Source organism: Oncorhynchus nerka, linkage group LG20 (genome assembly GCF_034236695.1).
Source record: "Oncorhynchus nerka isolate Pitt River linkage group LG20, Oner_Uvic_2.0, whole genome shotgun sequence".
In the NCBI taxonomy this organism is placed as follows: domain Eukaryota; kingdom Metazoa; phylum Chordata; class Actinopteri; order Salmoniformes; family Salmonidae; genus Oncorhynchus; species Oncorhynchus nerka.
Window position 1 is genome coordinate 49916515 of NC_088415.1, and position 22041 is coordinate 49938555.

General features: G+C 43.4%; 1 protein-coding gene across 2 annotated transcripts in view; it reads left to right on the top strand.

Moving 5' to 3' along the window:
- Positions 1-627: 627 nt before the first annotated feature.
- LOC115102704 (espin-like) overlaps positions 628-22041 on the top strand; it is a 133649-nt gene continuing 112235 nt past the window's right edge. For both annotated transcript variants that reach the window (XM_065005560.1, XM_065005559.1), the window contains exons 1-2: positions 628-1659; positions 11845-12038. In XM_065005560.1, the coding sequence (XP_064861632.1) occupies positions 1366-1659; positions 11845-12038 (488 nt within the window). In that variant the 5' untranslated portion in view covers positions 628-1365. The remainder of the gene's footprint in view (positions 1660-11844; positions 12039-22041) is intronic.

Below are 22041 nucleotides of genomic sequence, written 5' to 3' on the forward strand. Positions count from 1 at the left end.
TGACTCTGTACCAGTAGCCCCTGTATATAGCCTCCACTTTGACTCTGTACCAGTAGCCCCTGTATATAGCCTCCACTTTGACTCTGTACCAGTAGCCCCTGTATAAAGCCTCCACATTGACTCTGTATTGACTCAATAGTTGCTTGACCATGCTGTAGGTCATGTAACTGTTTATAACATGCAATATGCTTTGTGGCAATCACCAGACAAGAGGTTGCTCTCCGGTGTTGTGATGAAATAAACGTGTGGTCTCATTGTCTCGACCTTATCACGGTCGCAAGGCATATTAACTAACAGGTTATACAGCAAACAATCCAATTTTCAATGCCCCATAAATTGTAATATGGCTTTTTTTGGGGGGCTTGGCTTCCCAAGTGATTTTACCAAAGCACTGCTTATAAGGGTGGATAGGTTTTTGCTACAATGTTATTTACCGACCACTGAAAAAGCACAATCACAAACTAAAAAGTGGTCAAGTCTCCTCCTGCAGACCAGCTGGGGTCTGGAGGTTTTGGTACCAACCCTTTCTCTAACACACCTGATTCTGCTAATCAAGGTGCTGATTAATAGTTGATTAGCAGTGTCAGTGTATAAGGCTGTAGGTTGGTGCAAAAACCTTGAGAAACAAGTATCTCTCCGTGAGGACTGGCCACCCCTGACATTGGCTACTGTCTCCTTAACTACTGATCCGATTTCCAGAGACCAACCTGTTACTGCAGGAGTGATCTTCCCCTGATGGATTATTTAACAGGTGCTGAGTCCCAAATCGCAATCTGCGGCCACAGATACATAAACCAAGACAGCCGTGCGCAATATTCTCCGTAGCTAATTCAATGGGCTACAACTTCGATAACGTTCTCAAAGCGGAGTAATATCTAAGAAAGAAGGCGACATTAAGACCAGGGAATATCCCTGCAGCGGGTGTTTGAGCTATGGTGTGGAGGCAGCGGAGGACAAGGTAGCCATCAGTTGAACATTATCTTCGTGCGCAATTACAAATCACCGGTACGCAATAATGATGTTTAACTTCATTCGCTCAATTACACGAACACGACTGGTACTTGGTCAAATCTGTGGATATAAAGCAAAACAATGTTTTTAACTAGTAAAATGACAATACATGCGCATTGAAAGACATGTCCAAAGAAATAGGCTTTTTGTCTTTCTCAAAAAGTAGGCTTTACTTAGAGATGCATTTAGATATGTCAATTGAGCAGGATAGGCTTCTAAAGACTGGACATGCATTTATGTTCCTGTACTGAACACATGATTTATCTGCGAAGAAAATAGTTCTAGAGTTAAATAGAGATTAACCTAATTTAGAGGGTGCGTTTATAAATACGGAGGAGTTGTCGAGCCGCAGTTATGGTGGTGGAAAGGACACTGATTGCCGCAAGGCAGGGGGATGTCCAAACTCTGAAAGTGCAATTAGCGGAGAAAGTACTGAACAGCGGAGTAAAGGACCTTTTGGGAGCCTCACCTGTCCACCATGCCGCCCGTACTGGAAAATTGACTTGCCTGCGTTTCCTCGTGGAAGAAGTGGGTTTACCGGGCAACGGTTTGGCGAATAATGGCGCCAGCCCCGCACACGACGCGGCTGCCACTGGTAACCTGGCCTGCTTACAGTGGCTATTGACTCAAGGGGGATGTCATACCGCGGTGAGTCAAGTTATTTTCTCGCCTCAGGCATACAGTACAGTAGCTTTTTAAATGGTCTGATTAGTTCCCTAAATTCATCACGTAATTCATCACAGGCCTATATCCAGCTGAGATTGTTATTAGTGATTACACTGTAATTATCACCAAGCCACATTCAAAGGGAAGTGCAGCATTACTCACCATAGCAGGCACTACAGTGTGCTAAATTCCATACTTATAGTGCATAACAATGTCACATATCTGCTGGACTAATTGTATATGAGCTTTACAACAGCTTGAGAAAGAGTTATTTGTCTGAACCCTTTCTCTGATTTTTGAAGTGTTACCCCAGGCCCCAGGTACCCATGAGGGAGAGAATGAAGTAGACGGTATGTGTCAAAGTGATTGATTGAGCTATTGCTGTGTTCTTCCTTTTTAAGGGTGTGCTTATGTGACATGATAGTGCAGCTGCTTCTTCCAAGTAAAGCAAAAGTAATGGCCTGATCGACGTGTAGTGACCTTGTTGAACTGAAATAAAATGTGAAACAGTTGAATTTTTGTAGTGAACTAATGGAGCTGCTGGGTAGTGAGCTTGTGACCTCTTGTATAATTAATAAGTAATTTCCGGGGTTGGTCTGCAGTCGAGGTCGACCGATTAGGCGGAATGGCCAATTAATTAGGGCCGATTTCAAGTTTTTATAACAATCGGAAATCAGTATTTTTGGACACCGATTTGACCGATTTTTAAAATATATATTTTTTAAATATATTTATTTGTTATTTTTTTACACCTTTATTTAATCTTTAACTGGGCAAGTCACAGGTTAAGAACACACTCTTATTTTTTAGAAACGGTGGGTTAACTGCCTCATTCAAGGGCAGAACGACAGATTTTCACCCTGTCAGCTCGGGGGATTCAATCTTGCAACCTTATAGTTAACTAGTCCAACGCTCTAACCACCTGCCTCTCATTGCACTCCACGAAGAGACTGCCTGTTACGATAATGCAGTAAGCCAAGTTGCAAGCTAGCATTAAACTTATCTTATAAAAAACAATCAATCATAATCACCAGTTAACTATACATGGTTGATGATATTACTAGTTTATCTAGAGTGTCCTGCGTTGCATATAATCGATGCGGTGCGTATAGTTGCTCCAATGTGTACCTAACCATAAATATCAATGCCTTTCTTAAAATCAATACACAGAAGTATATATTTTTAAACCTGCATATTTAGCTAAAAGAAATCCAGGTTAGCAGGCAATATTAACCAGGTTAACTTGTGTCACTTCTCTTGCGTTCATTGCACGCAGAGTCAGGGTATATGCAACAGTTTGGGCCGCCTAATTTGCCAGAATTATACGTAATTATGACATAAAATTGAAGGTTGTGCAATGTTACAGGAATATTTAGACTTATGGATGCCACCCCTTAGATAAAATACGGAATGGTTCCGTAGGTTAACTGAAAGAATAAACGTCTTGTTTTTGAGAAGATAGTTTCCGGATTCGACCATATTCATGACCTAAGGCTCGTATTTCTGTGTGTTTATTATGTTATAACTAAGTCTATGATTTGATAGAGCAGTCTGACTGAGCGGTGGTAGGCAGCAGCAGGCTCGTAAGCATTCATTCAAACAGCACTTTAGTGTGTTTTGCCAGAAGCTCTTCGTTGTGCGTCAAGCATTGCGTTTATGACTTCAAGCCTATCAACTCCCGAGATGAGGCTTGTGTAACCGATGTGAAATGGCTAGCTAGTTAGCGGGGTGCACACTAATAGCATTTCAAATGTCACTCGCTCTGAGACTTGGAGTGGTTGTTCCCCTTGCTCTGCATGGGTAACGCTGCTTCGAGGGTGGCTGTTGTCGTTGTGTTTCTGGTTCGAGCCCAGGGAGGAGCGAGGAGAGGGACGGAAGCTATGCTGTTACACTGGCAATACTAAAGTGCCTATAAGAACATCCAATAGTCAAAGGTTAATGAAATACAAATGGTAATAATGGGAAATAGTCCTATAATTCCTATAATAACTACAACCTAAAACTTCTTACCTGGGAATATTGAAGACTCATGTTAAAAGGAACCACCAGCTTTGATATGTTCTCATGTTCTGAGCAAGGAACTTAAACGTTAGCTTTCTTACGTAGCACATATTGCACTTTTACTTTCTTCTCCAACACTTTGTTTTTGCATTATTTAAACCAAATTGAACATGTTTAATTTGTTATTTTAGGCTAAATTGATTTTATTGATATATTAAGTTAAAATAAGTGTTCATTCAGTAATGTTGTAATTGTCATTATTACAAATAAGTAAATACAAACCGGACGATTAATCAGTATCGGCTATTTTGGTCCTCCATCAATCGGTGTCGGCGTTGAAAAATCATAATCGGTCGACCTCTAGCTCAGACACCCATGCATACCCCACAAGACATGCCACCAGAGGTCTCTTCACAGTCCCCAAGCCCAGAACAGACTATGGGAAGCACACAGTACTACACAGAGCCATGACTACATGGAACTCTATTCCACATCAGGTAACTGATTCAAGCAGTATAATCAGATTTTTTAAAACGGATACAAATACAACTTATGGAACAGCATGATCTGTGAAGACACATGAACTGACACTCACACGTGCACTCTACACACACGCACATTGTTGTATGGTGGTATTATACAGTTTGTTTTCTAGATGTGTAGTAATGTTATATGATGTACTGTTTTATGTGTAATCTTCATGTGTTTGGATCCCTAATAAATACAAACCTGGGAGAAGTTGCAACTTAACATTCTGAATGCACTGCAGCCTTACTAGCTAACATCAGCTTAATTGAGTCTGCAGTACAGTCAGAATTTTAAGTAGCAGCCTACCTGTTGGTCGTTGTAGCCTATCCTTCTTTAACTTTTGATTCCGTCATTTTAATTCCATTGATTAGATAGATACCTGTTTACTTTTGCCACACACTGTAGCCTATTGCTGCTTTGACTTACGATTGGCCAACAACAAAATACACGCACCAACACTCCACTCTTGTGAAAAGCAAGAGCAGCAGCATAAATGATAAAAATGATCTCTTTCGACCAAAGCTGTCACGTTCAGATCTGTACGGGCCCTTCAGGACAAGTCCGTTTATATTACACATGCCAGAGACCGGTGACAATCATATCAAAATCAACCCAGACCTGTGACATTATTTAGAATTCTGGATCCAGACCCTCTCAGGTATTTGGGTATTTGTATTTATTATGGATCGCCATTAGTTCCTGCCAAGGCAGCAGCTACTCTTTCTGTGGTCCAGCAAAATTAAGGCAGTTTATACAATTTTATAACATTACAATACATTCACAGATTTCACAGCACAGTGTGCTCTCAGGCCCCTACTCCGCCACTACCACATATCTACAGTACTAAATCTGTGTGTTTAGCGTGTATGTTATCGTGCTTGTGTGTGTATGCGCATGTCTGTGCCTATGTTTGTGTTGCTTCACAGTCCCTGCTGTTCCATAAGTTGTATTTTATATTTTTTTCAATCTAATTCTACTGATTGCATGATTTACTTGATGTGGAATAGAGTTCCATGTAGTCATGGCTCTATGTAGTACTGTGTGCCTCCCATAGTCTGTTCTGGACTGTGAAGAGACCTCTGGTGGCATGTCTTCTGGGGTATGCATGGGTGTCCGAGTAGTGTGCCAGTAGTTTAGACAGACATATCGGTGCATTCAGCTTGTCAATACTTCTTATGAAAACAAGTACTGATGAAGTCAATCTGTCATCCACTTTGAGCCAGGAGCGATTGACATATTAATATTGGCTCTCAGTGTACATCCAAGGGCCAGCCGTGCTGCCCTGTTCTGAGCCAATTGCAATTTTCCTGTGTCCCTCTTTGTGGCACCTGACCACACGACTGAACAGTAGTCCAGGTACGACAAAACTAGGGCCCGTAGGACCTGCCTTGTTGATAGTGCTGTTTATTATGGACAGACATCTCCCCATCCTAGCTACTGTTGTATCAATATGTTTTGACCATGACAGTTTACAATCCAGGGTTACTCCAAGCAGTTTAGTCTTCTCAACTTGCGTTCGTGAAGAACTCTAATTCACACTGCTTTGTTCACTGACCAATGCAGCAGAAAACCTAGGGATCATTTTTCTCATTCATAAATAGGTCTCAGGGAGTTGGCTACTTATGATGGAATTGAGGAGGCGGCGACTAGTGCCAGTGTGTTGCATTGAGTTTACCTCCACTAGCCTTTCAGTGTTTAATGCAGCCCCCAGTCCCACATGTCTGAGCTTGTCTATACATGATACAAAGGGTTGACAACAAAATAAACAGGGAGGAGTTCCAAAGAATGCCTTGCATTTTGAAGAACCACAAATGATTATTTAAGGTGTACACACCCATGCTCCTTCATTTGAATGGCGGGATTGACGCTAGTACTGAATTTGCATAAATGTCTGAAAAGGAAGTAATGGAGCCTCTCTCTCCTCTGGCTGTTCTCCCATGTGTGTCTCAGGATTTAGAGAGAGGGTACATGGAAAGGAGGGATGAGTGACTCCTCTGGCTGTTCTCCCATGCGTGTCTCAGGATTTAGAGAGAGGGTACATGGAAAGGAGGGATGAGTGACTTGTATGACATCATTCTCACTAATACTATGCATCATCAAGAAACTTTTAATAAACGCAGCTAAATTCTCATGATGGTCCGTCCACCAACATTTTAGGGGGGTTAAATAAGTGGTTACTCCCCCAAATCAATGGCACGACTACCAGTAGCGGTGCATGGGTAAAATCACTGGGGAAGCCAAACACCCCCCTGAAAAAAAGCCATATTACAACTTGTTGTGATAATTGCATTGTTTGATCTATTACCCGTTAATTCATATGCCTTGCGACCGTGATGTATAGACCTAAAGGCTGAGACGGTAAGAAAAGTGGCAGAAGAAATTTAACCATAACTTTTTTTGTTTTATCACAAAACTGGATAGATACCTCTGTCCAATGAAGTCCACAAAGCATATTGCATGTAACAGACAGTTACATGACCTACAGCATGGTCAAGCAAGTTCACGTTTCTGACATTTTCAGGACCACTAAACAACTATTGCGTTAGAACCACGGAGAGTTACTGCAAAGCGCAAAGAAAACAGGAGCTGCCTCCGCTAATTCCAGCACTGCAATGTCAATGCCATTCTCCTCTCATGTTAACAACAGTCTATCACTCTGTTATACAGTACACTCCTAAAATGCTTGCTCGCTAGCCTAACTTCCATTCATGGGAAACGTTAGCTAGTTAACTTTAGCCTTCCATATCTAGCTACATATTGAACTTCCATCCTCTCAGGCCAGGGGCACAACAATGTATGAATTAATGTTTGGATCAGAACCACCGTCATAATCATTGGCCAGTACAGAGAATTAAGTTAAACCACAAGTCCAAATCCCTATCTACATCCATGGCTAATTTAGGAAAGGGCCAAATTTAGCTAGCTAGCCACCGGAGTGCAACACAACGAGATGCAACAATTGTAGTTTTTCTGTCAATGCTGTATGCTCTCAATGGGATTTGATAGATGTGCTGCCAAATCCAAGCTGGCTTCCTTGAACATTTAGTTTTTTGGTGCGTCAGGACCATCCCCAGTTTAGCTCAACGCTGATGTGGCTAATTTAGTTTTTTTTTTTTGGTCAAGGGAGGCCAGATGCTCGGTGGCGTCTCATCCCTTCAATGCTACGGGCCGCAACAATGTCATAGTCGTTTGGGCCAGACAGCATCAGATAAATGGCCTACATGTAGAGAGACAGAAGGCCGCTGTTTCACTCGCTTGGATGCTTTCTCCTGTAAGATACATTCAGCCTCTTGCGATTTGAAGGAAAATTATGAAACAGAGACATTGTTTCCCTTTGCGTGCATGAAAACACACTGATGACGACTACTGACGACAACTGCTACTACAATTATTTTGCCAGTTTTTCTGCTCAATAAACTAGTGCTAGTAACAGGAGCAGCCTAATAAGAGCTCCCTTCATTACCGCTACATGTTCACCATTCAATGTTAGGCTTACGTGGTTGACAGACTATACAGCCACCACAAAGTGTGCAAGTGATAAGCAAATTGGCAAACATTTGTATATGGCCTCTCTTACCATTAGTAATGTAGTCTAGATTAAGTTTGACACGGTGGGTGGTCCTTGTTTGTTTCCACTGTGTCATTGACACCTTGTTTTTGTGAGCGGTTTCAGGCACAGTGTTACCCAATTCAGATAATATATGAACGTCTTTCAAATTATTTCAGGTTCACCCCATCTCTTTTTAATAATGGTTTCATATCTGTTTTTAAATTACTTGAATGCATTTACATTTACATTTACATTTAAGTCATTTAGCAGACGCTCTTATCCAGAGCGACTTACAAATTGGTGCATTCACCTTATGACATCCAGTGGAACAGTAGTGCATCTAAATCTTTTAAGGGGGGGGGGGGTGAGAGGGATTACTTTATCCTATCCTAGGTATTCCTTAAAGAGGTGGGGTTTCAGGTGTCTCCGGAAGGTGGTGATTGACTCCGCTGTCCTGGCGTCGTGAGGGAGTTTGTTCCACCATTGGGGGGCCAGAGCAGCGAACAGTTTTGACTGGGCTGAGCGGGAACTGTACTTCCTCAGTGGTAGGGAGGCGAGCAGGCCAGAGGTGGATGAACGCAGTGCCCTTGTTTGGGTGTAGGGCCTGATCAGAGCCTGGAGGTACTGAGGTGCCGTTCCCCTCACAGCTCCGTAGGCAAGCACCATGGTCTTGTAGCGGATGCGAGCTTCAACTGGAAGCCAGTGGAGAGAGCGGAGGAGCGGGGTGACGTGAGAGAACTTGGGAAGGTTGAACACCAGATGGGCTGCGGCGTTCTGGATGAGTTGTAGGGGTTTAATGGCACAGGCAGGGAGCCCAGCCAACAGCGAGTTGCAGTAATCCAGACGGGAGATGACAAGTGCCTGGATTAGGACCTGCGCCGCTTCCTGTGTGAGGCAGGGTCGTACTCTGCGGATGTTGTAGAGCATGAACCTACAGGAACGGGCCACCGCCTTGATGTTAGTTGAGAACAACAGGGTGTTGTCCAGGATCACGCCAAGGTTCTTAGCGCTCTGGGAGGAGGACACAATGGAGTTGTCAACCGTGATGGCGAGATCATGGAATGGGCAGTCCTTCCCGGGAGGAAGAGCAGCTCCGTCTTGCCGAGGTTCAGCTTGAGGTGGTGATCCGTCATCCACACTGATATGTCTGCCAGACATGCAGAGATGCGATTCGCCACCTGGTCATCAGAAGGGGGAAAGGAGAAGATTAATTGTGTGTCGTCTGCATAGCAATGATAGGAGAGACCATGTGAGGTTATGACAGAGCCAAGTGACTTGGTGTATAGCGAGAATAGGAGAGGGCCTAGAACAGAGCCCTGGGGGACACCAGTGGTGAGAGCACGTGGTGTGGAGACGGATTCTCGCCACGCCACCTGGTAGGAGCGACCTGTCAGGTAGGACGCAATCCAAGCGTGGGCCGCACCGGAGATGCCCAACTCGGAGAGGGTGGAGAGGAGGATCTGATGGTTCACAGTATCGAAGGCAGCCGATAGGTCTAGAAGGATGAGAGCAGAGGAGAGAGAGTTAGCTTTAGCAGTGCGGAGCGCCTCCGTGATACAGAGAAGAGCAGTCTCAGTTGAATGACTAGTCTTGAAACCTGACTGATATGGATCAAGAACGTCATTCTGAGAGAGATAGCGGGAGAGCTGGCCAAGGACGGCACGTTTTGGAGAGAAAAGAAAGAAGGGATACGGGTCTGTAGTTGTTGACATCGGAGGGATCGAGTGTAGGTTTTTTCAGAAGGGGTGCAACTCTCGCTCTCTTGAAGACGGAAGGGACGTAGCCAGCGGTCAGGGATGAGTTGATGAGCGAGGTGAGGTAAGGGAGAAGGTCTCCGGAAATGGTCTGGAGAAGAGAGGAGGGGATAGGGTCAAGCGGGCAGGTTGTTGGGCGGCCGGCCGTCACAAGACGCAAGATTTCATCTGGAGAGAGAGGGGAGAAAGAGGTCAGAGCACAGGGTAGGGCATTGTGAGCAGAACCAGCGGTGTCGTTTGACTTAGCAAACGAGGATCGGATGTCGTCGACCTTCTTTTCAAAATGGTTGACGAAGTCATCTGCAGAGAGGGAGGAGGGGGAGGGGGAGGAGGATTCAGGAGGGAGGAGAAGGTGGCAAAGAGCTTCCTAGGGTTAGAGGCAGATGCTTGGAATTTAGAGTGGTAGAAAGTGGCTTTAGCAGCAGAGAGAGAAGAGGAAAATGTAGAGAGGAGGGAGTGAAAGGATGCCAGGTCCGCAGGGAGGCGAGTTTTCCTCCATTTCCGCTCGGCTGCCCGGAGCCCTGTTCTGTGAGCTCGCAATGAGTCGTCGAGCCACGGAGCGGGAGGGGAGGACCGAGCCGGCCTGGAGGATAGGGGACATAGAGAGTCAAAGGATGCAGAAAGGGAGGAGAGGAGGGTTGAGGAGGCAGAATCAGGAGATAGGTTGGAGAAGGTTTGAGCAGAGGGAAGAGATGATAGGATGGAAGAGGAGAGAGTAGCGGGGAGAGAGAGCGAAGGTTGGGACGGCGCGATACCATCCGAGTAGGGGCAGTGTGGGAAGTGTTGGATGAGAGCGAGAGGGAAAAGGATACAAGGTAGTGGTCGGAGACTTGGAGGGGAGTTGCAATGAGGTTAGTGGAAGAACAGCATCTAGTAAAGATGAGGTCGAGCGTATTTCCTGCCTTGTGAGTAGGGGGGAAGGTGAGAGGGTGAGGTCAAAAGAGGAGAGGAGTGGAAAGAAGGAGGCAGAGAGGAATGAGTCAAAGGTAGACGTGGGGAGGTTAAAGTCGCCCAGAACTGTGAGAGGTGAGCCGTCCTCAGGAAAGGAGCTTATCAAGGCATCAAGCTCATTGATGAACTCTCCGAGGGAACCTGGAGGGCGATAAATGATAAGGATGTTAAGCTTGAAAGGGCTGGTAACTGTGACAGCATGGAATTCAAAGGAGGCGATAGACCGATGGGTAAGGGGAGAAAGAGAGAATGACCACTTGGGAGAGATGAGGATCCCGGTGCCACCACCCCGCTGACCAGAAGCTCTCGGGGTGTGCGAGAACACGTGGGCAGACGAAGAGAGAGCAGTAGGAGTAGCAGTGTTGTCTGTGGTGATCCATGTTTCCGTCAGTGCCAAGAAGTCGAGGGACTGGAGGGAGGCATAGGCTGAGATGAACTCTGCCTTGTTGGCCGCAGATCGGCAGTTCCAGAGGCTACCGGAGACCTGGAACTCCACGTGGGTCGTGCGCGCTGGGACCACCAGATTAGGGTGGCCGCGGCCACGCGGTGTGGAGCGTTTGTATGGTCTGTGCAGAGAGGAGAGAACAGGGATAGACAGACACATAGTTGACAGGCTACACAAGAGGCTACGCTAATGCAAAGGAGATTGGAATGACAAGTGGACTACACGTCTCGAGTGTTCAGAAAGTTAAGCTTACGTAGCAAGAATCTTATTGACTAAAATGATTAAAATGATACAGTACTGCTGAAGTAGGCTAGCTGGCAGAGGCTGCGTTGTTGACTATGTAGGCTAGCTGGCAGTGGCTGCGTTGTTGACACTACACTAATCAAGTCGTTCCGTTGAGTGTAATAGTTTCTACTGTGCTGCTATTCGAGGCTAGCTGGCTAGCTAGCAGTGTTGATTACGTTACGTTGCGTTAAAAGAACGACTATAGCTGGCTAGCTAACCTAGGAAATCGCTCTAGACTACACAATTATCTTTGATACAAAGACGGCTATGTAGCTAGCTATGTAGCTAGCTACGATCAAACAAATCAAGCCGTTGTACTGTAATGAAATGAAATGAAAAATGTGATACTACCTGTGGAGTGAAGCGAAATGCGAAATGCAGAGTAATGATGTCATCTTTTTTAATGCTGTATGGAGCTATTTTGTTGTTTTAGAAATAGTACTCTCTTGTTCCTGACATAAAGGTGAAGTGAGTCCAGTGAATTGATTGGACGATACAAGGCATACATTAGCACAAACCAGACATTGAATGGTCCTGTGTACGTACGTGCTGTGTCCTTGATCTAGGCTACTACTAGGATGTAACTGAACTAACCCGACACATAAGCCCTGATGCCTATTTCTGATATTTTCCACGTTTCTCATCTTTTTCAGGACCGGGATAGTTCCGGAGCCACCGTTCTCCACCTTGCCTCCCGGTTCAGCCATCACGAGATCACTGATTGGTTGCTGAAGAGCGGGGAGGCTGATGCCGGGGTGTCCACAGAGACTGGGGCCCTGGCTGTCCACTATGCTGCTGCCAAGGGAGACCTGCCCTCCCTCCGACTCCTGTTGAGACACATCCCAAAGTAAGAGCGCCAATGCTAATACTAAGCTAACCCACTTACCTAGCTATTGTCCACAAACAGCGCTAATGTGGCTAACCCTGACAGAATTTTGGGATGTTTAAATATATATTTTTAAAAATAATTTCTGGGTAACAATGAAGTACCTTAGCATAATATATTTCCTTTAAAATGCACAAATAGCTTTTTAGCAAAAAAACATTTCTGAAGTAAGATTTTTACTAGGACTTTCTTAGTGGTCTGAGTGGGAAGCAGAGAACTGAAAACCTAGAGTTTTTTAACTCTGTCAATAAACACATTTTACCGCATGGTGATATCAAAGTCACAATGTCATTGGATTTAGTTTGCAATTTGGGTGGAAAATAAATACAAAATGATTTTACATGGCCTTTTTCAGATCCAACCAGTTTTCTTCATTGCTTCAATGTCATCACATTTAAAAAACCTCTCCTCTGTTCTTCTGGTGATGTAGGATAAGGGTACAGCTAAAGGCTAACGGAACTGGTCGTCTAGTACGTTCAGAACAGAGTTAAAGGAGCAGGTTTCTGGGCGTGATAGAATAGGTTCAAGGCATAATGTACAGACAAAGGGATGGTAAGATGTGAGTACATTGGAGTTTAACCTAAGCATTTAGTAATGATGAGAGAGATATTGTCTCTAGAGACATATAAACCAGGTGATGTCATTGCATTATGTGGGAGGTGGAACTAAATGGTAGATTAAGGCATATTGAGCAGGGCTAGAGGCTCTACAGTGAAATAAGACAATCACTAACCAGGACAGTAATGGACAGCGCATATTGACATTAGGGAAAGGCACGCATAGCCAAGTGATCATAGGGGTCCAGTGAGTGGTTGGGCTGGCTGAAGACACGGCGATTCAGACAGCTAGCAGTTGTGATGGATTAGTAGGGTTCCGAGTAGCAGAGGGGTGCAAGTCCAATTGGCAAAATAGGTATAGTGGCCCAAGAAATTGGCCGATGGATATATTCAACTAACAGTCCAATATGCTCTAGACAGCTAGCGGGATAGCAGATGGGCATAAAGGGGACATCGCGGCGTAGGGGCCAGTTGAGTACCCTCTCGAGCAGGTTACGTCGTTAATCCAGTCGTGAAGGATCGGCGGGGTTCCGTGCCCCAAACCAGCAGTAGAAGGTGTCCGGGTATTGTAGCCCAGGGGTGGCTGATGGGCCTCTTCAGCTAGCCGGGAGACTGGGCCTAGCATGGGCTAGCTCCAGGCTAATTGGTGCTTGCTTCGGGACAGACGTGGGACACGATAAGACGAAGGACAAAGACGTCTGACTGCTACGCCATCTTGGATGAGCCTAGTAGCGAACTAGCGATACGCTAATGAGGGAAACTAATATGGGCATGAAGAACTGGATCGCTTTCTAGTTGTCTCTGGCATTGTTTAACCAAAGCTTTTTGCTGTGGGAAGATAGTATTCTTATGTCAGGGTTTATGATGCAACATACTGTAGAACAGAATGTTATCTCATGGATTTCGAAGGGTAATTGGCCTGTTTGACAGAAATCACAAGGAAGCATGTCTCCTTTATCAGCAACACCTTTCCTTCATTTGTTTTATTGAGCACTAGTTAGCGAAATGTAAAAAGCTTTGCATTCAGCATCATGATTTTGCTCCTTATAGTTTCCCTTTTTCCACAGACTTAGCTAGCTGCACAGTACGTAGTGAGGATTGGATTTGTCTAAAGCTTGTTATTTACAGACCGATGGTTTCAAGGCCTTGGAAATCTACATACTAAACATTTGCTCAATTTACAGTGCAGGAAAAATGTAAGGCCCTATATTCCCACTGAAATCCATTCCCCAGATCACCATGTGTTTTGACAATTGACTTCAAGGCAAGACATTCACGCGGGGTTCCGTGGCGCGGCAGGGTAGCCCAGTGGTTAGAGCATTGGACTAATAACCGAAAGGTTGCAAGTTCAAATCCCCGAGCTGACAAGGTACAAATCTGTCGTTTTGCCCCTGAACAAGGCAGTTAACCCACTGTTCCTAGGCCGTCATTGAAAATAAGAATGAATTTGTTCTTAACTGACTTGCCTAGTTAAGTAAAGGTAAAAAAAAAGTGTGCAATAGTGCTCACATTTTGTTATTTTGTTTTTACTTTGTACACATTTGAGTTAGGCTAACCACTATAAAACTTGTAAGTTGATATCATCCATCTAATTCACAGTTCTGACAGCACAACATACTGTTCCACCTTTATAAGCCCGTGAATCAGCTTTTCCCCCAAAAAAGGGTTTGGAACTCCATCTGAGTCTTAACTTACTGTTGAGGATTAGAATAGTAGAGTACACAAGGTGCAATTTCATTTTTTATATACTGGGTGTGTCACCATTGAGACCAGGGTCTTGTTTGCAAGGGACTGCTGTGAACATGAACATACAATAAATCATATCAATACATTAAGATTTATTAAACCAAACACAACTCTCTCATATCACCTCCTGTTTGACAGAAACCTCCTGTTTGACAGAAACTGTTCAATGGTAACAAGCAAATCTAATTTCAAGGTGGCCTGAAGGCGATTCCATGAGTTGGGAGCATAACAACTAAAAGCTTTTTCCCCCGGTCAGTGTGGGACCTCCAGAACCAGCCAGACAAGAGAGCGGCTCTGAAAATTACTGGATCTCCAGATAATATGTGAGCTGAGGTAGTGAGTCTCTGAATAACTGTTTTCTATACTGTTAAAGTCTGCTTCAATAATCCAGACAAATGCCAAAGGAAGCTCAGGCTAGATTTATTCACTACACTGGGTGTTATAGCTTCAAGACATGATATAAAGTCACAAACGCATATATTTATAATCTCTGACTAGGCCCCCCTTCTGTGTCTAGGATGAACAATCAATCTCTGGGCAGGTGGAGTTATCGTACCAGCTTGAGTCAGGTACTCCTCCACATCACAGGTCTTATCAGTCAGGAGAAGCCTTAAGTTACAGATAGTACACATTCTTGCAGTCTACCGCGGTCCACTAGATAATTCTCATACACAAAGAACTTAAACCTAACACCACTTTCCATCCCTAAGAAAGTATCTTCATATTATGAGAATATATAATGGTATAAAACATTGAAGATATGACAGTTTTTTTTTATAGAACAGTAATTACGATCTAACTCCAGACACAGTGCTAAGGCTCCTATTCAACCCTTACAGGCTGACTACATCACTCGCGTCGCGTGCGCGAGTGTTGCAAGATAAATTTAGATATCTATATTATTCAATTATTGCACCCACACGCCAAGAGCGAAAATAGAAGTCAGTCTGCCTCTCCCGTCTACTCATTGGTTTATAGAAGCAGGTACCCACGTGTCATCTCCTCATTGGTTCTACCCACGTGGGTGACAAAGGCGAACGAGGTCGGTGGTGGTAATGCACCTAATTTATTTAAGTTGACAATTCCAATATAAAGTCCAGAGAAGAAAAAGCCTAGAAGGAGGAGAGTCTGTTGACAGTTTTATGTGTGGATTAATTGTTGGAGTAGAGGACCTTGTGCATTTCAGGTAAAATAACACCTGAATGTTTATCCCAGGACAAATTAGCTAGCAACAGCAAGCTAGCTAAATAGGACAAATTAGCTAGCAAGTGTAAGCTAGCTAGCTAAATTGCCATATGTTTAATGATTTTTGACCTGTCCCCAAATTAATGTAATTAGTTCAGTTTGTTTTGGTATTTTAACCTGCATGTCGTGATCGCGTTTGGTGTGGAGGTACAAAATAAATGTGCGCACGATGGTGCACGTGCGCAGCCGGTTTGGGTTCCGTGTTATGGAATCATTCTTCCCCTTAGAGACGGGCCCACTTTTGTACTTTACCTCTGCCCAAATACAATGCACATAGACCATTCCATCTAACACATAACACAATTACTACTTTTAGACTAATTATACAATTATATTGAAACGGGCTTAAGTCTGTATCCAACAATACAAAATGTAACTTATGCTGGGCCCTTCTGGTAGTCAGACTCCCAGCCAGCAGATCTATACGAAATGCAGTGACGTGTATGAAAATTGTCCCCAGTGAGAGAACACAATGCTGAAAACACAGTGCTGAATGACAGACTGAATCTAAAGGTTTTAAAACAGAGGCTGCTGCATGCATGTAGATTATATCCCCATATCAAGTACTGGGAGAAGTGTTCTTTCTTTTTTTGATTTGTTTTATTTTTCTAGGAGGTGACTCAGCTTTAATATTGCAACTTTCATCATTGTAATTGTCTGCATCATTTCCAATCCCCCATACATTTTTGGGGTGTAAATATGTGTGTGTGTACGGACATCTATTTTACAATTGTTATATTTTGTTTGTTTTTAGTCCTGGCCTTCCTCTATTTCTGTTGTCCATCCAGTTTGATTTATATTTGCCATATTTTTGTAACTGTGCTATTTCACAAAAGTTCTGAACCTATGCACAGTCGTGGCCAAAAGTTGAGAATGGCACAAATATTAATTTTTACAAAGTCTGCTGCCTCAGTTTGTATGATGGCAATTTGCATATACTCCAGAATGTTATGAAGAGGGATCAGATGAGTTGCAATTAATAACAAAATCCCTCTTTGCCATGCAAATGAACTGAATCTCCAAAAACATTTCCACTGCATTTCAGCACTGCCACAAAAGGACCAGCTAACATCATATCAGTGATTCTCTCGTTAACACAGGTGTGAGTTGACGAGGACAAGGCTGGAGATCACTCTGTCATGCTGATTGAGTTCGAATAACAGACTGGAAGCTTCAAAAGGAGGGTGGTGCTTGGAATCATTGTTCTTCCTCTGTCAATCATGATTAACTGCAAGGAAACACGTGCCGTCACCATTGCTTTGCACATAAAGGGCTTCACAGGCAAGGATATTGCTGCCAGTAAGATTGCACCTAAATCAACCATTTATCGCATCATCAAGAACTTCAAGGAGAGCGGTTCAATTGTTGTGAAGAAGGCTTCAGGGTGCCCAAGAAAGTTCAGCAAGCACCAGGACTGTCTCCTGAAGTTGATTTAGATGCGGGATCGGGGTACAACCAGTACAGAGCTTGCTCAGGAATGGCAGCAGGCACGTGTGAGTGCATATGCACGCACAGTGAGGTGAAGCCATTTGGAGGATGGCCTGGTGTCAAGAAGGGTAGCAAAGAAGCCACTTCTCTCCAGGAAAAACATCAGGGACAGACTGATATTCTGCAAAAGGTACAGGGATTGGACTGCTGAGTACTGGGGTAAAGTCATTTTCTCTGATGAATCCCCTTTCCGATTGTTTGGGGCATCCGGAAAAAAGCTTGTCCGGAGAAGACGAGGTGAGCGCTACCATCAGTCCTGTGTCATGCCAACAGTAAAGCATCCTGAGACCATTCATGTGTGGGGTTGCTTCTCAGCCAAGGGAGTGGGCTCACTCACAATTTTGCCTAAGAACACAGCCATGAATAAAGAATGGTACCAACACATCCTCCGAGAGCAACTTCTCCCAACCATCCAGGAACAGTTCGGTGACTAACAATGCCTTTTCCAGCATGATGGAGCACCTTGCCATAAGGCATAACTAAGTGGCTCGGGGAACAAAACATCAATATTTTGGGCCCATGGCCAGGAATCTCCCCAGACCTTAATCTCATTGAGAACTTGTGGTCAATCCTCAATCTTCAGTTCTGAACCTTTTATATTCTCATAGTTTCTACAGATTGTAAATAAAATAATTTTTTGCTAAAATAATTATTATATTATTGATCGATTGACTAACTTTTCAAATCACTCAGTATTGCTATCTGCAGCGTTAGCTCCAGGTAAATGTTGCAACTCTTCAGCCAATCCTGGACCTGTGACCAAAAACGAGCTACATATACATGTGGACAGTACCAAAATAAATGATCTAATGACTCTGCCTCCTCGCAGCAAAATCTGCAGAGCTGGGAAGGTTGTATAGAATGATATGGGGAGAACAAGTATTTGATACACTGCCGATTTTGCAGGTTTTCCTACTTACAGGCCTACAATTTTACCCTGATGTTCTTACACAGCTCTCTGGTCTTGGCCATTGTGGAGAGGTTGGAGTCTGTTTGAGTGTGTGGACAGGTGTCTTTTATACAGGTAACGAGTTCAAACCGGTGCAGTTAATACAGGTAAGAAGTGGAGAACAGGAGGGCTTCTTAAAGAAAAACTAACAGGTCTGTGAGAGCTGGAATTCTTACTGGTTGGTAGGTGATCAAATACTTATGTCATGCTATAAAACGCAAATTAATTACTTAAAAATCATACAATGTGATTTTCTGGATTTTTGTTTTAGATTCCGTCTCTCACAGTTGAAGTGTACCTATGATAAAAATGACAGACCTCTACATGCTTTGTAAGTAGGAAAACCTGCAAAATCGGCAGTGTATCAAATACTTGTTCTCCCCACTGTATATATGGGGGTTGGCAACCAACTTTAAGGTGCATTCATCTTTCAATCACCCACGTGGTTATATGCTTGTATAAACCAATGTGTTGAAGGGAGCACGTCAAGCGTCTGAAATGAAACCACGTTCTATTTTAGTTCTTGGCTACACAGATGTCGCTTGACGCACATGAGCAGTTTGGAAGAAATGGTTGAATAACGTGTACATTTATTCCTCAATGCTCTTGCATACAATGCTAGTCAGCATGTTGGATGCCGATACAATATGTATTATGACTGGATATTGCGATTTGATGTTCCAAACATATTTCTCACTATACAGTTGGTCTGCTGCAGAGAGAGACGAGAGGGAGCTTGAGAAAATACAAAAATAACATTATCTTTTTAAAATGTTTATTTACTTTTTATGGGCCTGGGCTCATAGGGCTGAATCGGTGAATTTGTCCTCCACTGTCATCCTGTCTCACAACAAAGCTAACAGGATGAGTCTCTGCTGATAGTGCTACTGGAACATAAAAGACAAGGAAAACCTCTGCGAGATGGTCACACACAGAGTGAACATGTTTCACAATCAATTAGAGCAGATTAAGAGCTTTGCCAGAGCTTAATTGCAGAATGTGGTCAAGGGAGGCACAGCGACAGGGCCATAAAATAAACCTTTTAGACTGTGTGACAGTGGGTGAACTTTCAACTGTGTCTCTCGCTCTCTCTGGGTCTAAAGTGTAGGATTTGGATTAGCCTAATGCACTCCCACTTTTCTGTATTGCTTTTTGTTACAACTTCAACTTACTAACAAGGTGTATTGTTGTCTGGGTTTATCCAAGTCTGTTAACTACTTGATGTTTATCAATACCTTTTCAATCGCTCTGGATAAGATTGTCTGCTAAATGACAAATGTAATATACCGTTTGGGCCAAATAGATAGGCACCCTTGCAGTTTTCTCAACAAATAATTACCTAGTTAATCTAAAAAATGTGATATTGAAAACTTTTGGTCACCACACCTTATTGGATTTTCTACATTGTAGCACAGATTTTATTTTGTAAACATAAGTTTACCATTTTAATAAAAACATTAAGACAGAATTATTGTCATTCTGGAGCTAGTGCCTGGTTGCACAGCCTTTGGCCAAGATGACTACAGACAAAATGCATCTTGTAGCACCTTTCTACTGACAATTTGTCCCACTTTTCAGCAGCAAACTGCTCTAATTCTTCAACATTTGAGGGGTGCCCTCCACCAACTGCTGTTTTCAGATCTCGACATAGGTTTTGGATGTGATTCAGATCTCAACTCTTTGCTGACCACTCCAGAACAGTACAGCATCTTTTTTTAACCCTTCCTGGGTGCTTTTTGATGTGTGTTTGGGGTCGTTGTCCTGCTGGAAGACCCACAATCTTCAATGGAGCCCCATTTTTTAGACACTGAGTTGAACATAGAACTACAAAACACCTGATAATGTGCCCTGCGCATGTTCAAGGCCCCCAGTACCAGAGGCAGCAAACCAACACAACTTTATCAAGCCTCCCCATCTTTGATTGTAGGGTCTTTTTATGGAATGCTTAATTTGGTTGTCAGTAAACACACCGCTGATCTGTACTGCCAAAGAGCTCAAATGTTTTCAATGATCCACCGAACATTTCCCCCGCAAAATGTAGGCTTGTTTACTGTTGGTGGGATTTTGAGTGTCTCCCTCAGCAGTGGGATCTTCCTATGTTTACCATTGCCCAAATGAAGTGTTCAAAGAAAACAACACCCTCCCTATAATCAACTATGGGGGAGGTTCGATAATGCTGTGGGGTTGCTTTGCTGTCTCTGGTACTGGGGGCCTTGAATGTGTGCAAGACCAAGGTGTTTTGGAGTGCAATTTTCAAACCAGTGTCCAAAAACTGTCTCTGAAGGTTGTGGATCTTCCAATAGGACAACAACCCCAAACACACATAAAAAGCACCCTGGAATGGTGCAAGTAAAAATGCTGGATTGTTCTGGAGTGAACAGTGAAGAGTCCAGATTTGAGTCACATCCATAACCTATGCTGCGAGCTGAAAACAGCAGTTTGTGGTGGGCACACCTCGACATTGATTTAGAGCAGTTTTCTGCTGACGAGTGGTTAAAATTGCAAGTAGAACATTGCAGTAAGCTCATTGATCGCTACAAGAAGAATTTGTTGGCAGTTACAGTTGAAGTCGGAAGTTTACATACACATAGGTTAGTCATTAAAACTAATTTTCCACTCCACAAATTTCTTGTTAACAAACTATAGTTTTGGTCAAGTTGGTTAGGACATCTACTTTGTGCGTGACACAAGTAATTTTTCCAACAATTGTTTACAGACAGATTATTTCACTTATAATTCACTGTATCACAATTCCAGTGGGTCAGAAGTTTACATACACTAAGTTGACTGTGCCTTTTAAACCGCTTGGAAAATTCCAGAAATGTCATCATGGCTTTAGAAGCTTCTGATTAGGCTAATTGACATAATTTGAGTAAATTTGAGGTGTAGCTTTGAGTGTATTTCAAGGCCCACCTTCAAACTGAGTGGCAATTTGCTTGACATCATGGGAAAATGAAAATAAATCAGCAAAGACCTGTAAAAGACATCAGCCAAGCCAAGACCTGTAAGGAGTTGTGAAAAACTGATTTTAAATTTATTTGGCTAAGGTGTATGTAAACTTCCAACTTCAACTGTATCTTGGCAAAAGATACAACCAAATAGTAGGAGGATGGAATCCACCCAAATATTTTGGGTTTCTGGATCCTTTCACAGCATTGTATGGCTGCATTGAGACACTGACTTATCAAAGCCCAGCTCAGTTAATCCCGACCATTGTGTTGCTGAATTGTCGTAATGCTTCAGCAAATGTACATTATGCCAGGGCTGTTGGTAGACACAAAGTAACCTAATTTGATGTCCCTCTAACTGCTCGGAATGCTTCTGCTGATCCAACAGCTATTGTATGCAGTTATTCTGTGCCTATGAACCAGAGTTATACTGTGAGCATTGAGGCTGTGTGCCTTAGTAGGAAGACCACTGTGTGCAGCGCACCCTGCACTAACATAAATAACATGAGCATGTCTACTTCTGCTAAGCTTCCCAGTAAAGCAATGAAAACAATCAAGCATCCCAGAAAAGTGCTAAAAATAGCCCACGTTAACATATAAGCATAAGAAACAAGGGTTATGAAATCACTAACTTGCTAGTAAAAGATGCAGAAGTAGACATGCTGATGTTATTTATGTTAGTGCAGGGTGAGCTGCACACAGTGGTTTTCCTACTAGACCACACCGGCAGGTTAGAGCATTTGGACTAGTAACCGAAAGGTTGCAAGATTGAATCCCCGAGCCGACCAGGTAAAAATCGGTTCTGCCCCTGAACAAGGCAGTTAACCTACTGTCCCTAAGCCGTCATTGAAAATAAGAATTAGTTCTTAACTGGTTAAGTAAAGATGTAAAAAAATAAAAAATAGTGGCTCCTTCTTTAAAAGTTGGGGGGGGGACCTCTGTCCCTGGTGACTTTCTTCAGCAAAGATGGGTGACAAAGTATTACGGTGGAAGCAAATGTAAGTAGTTATAACATCATAACGAGTCAGGCA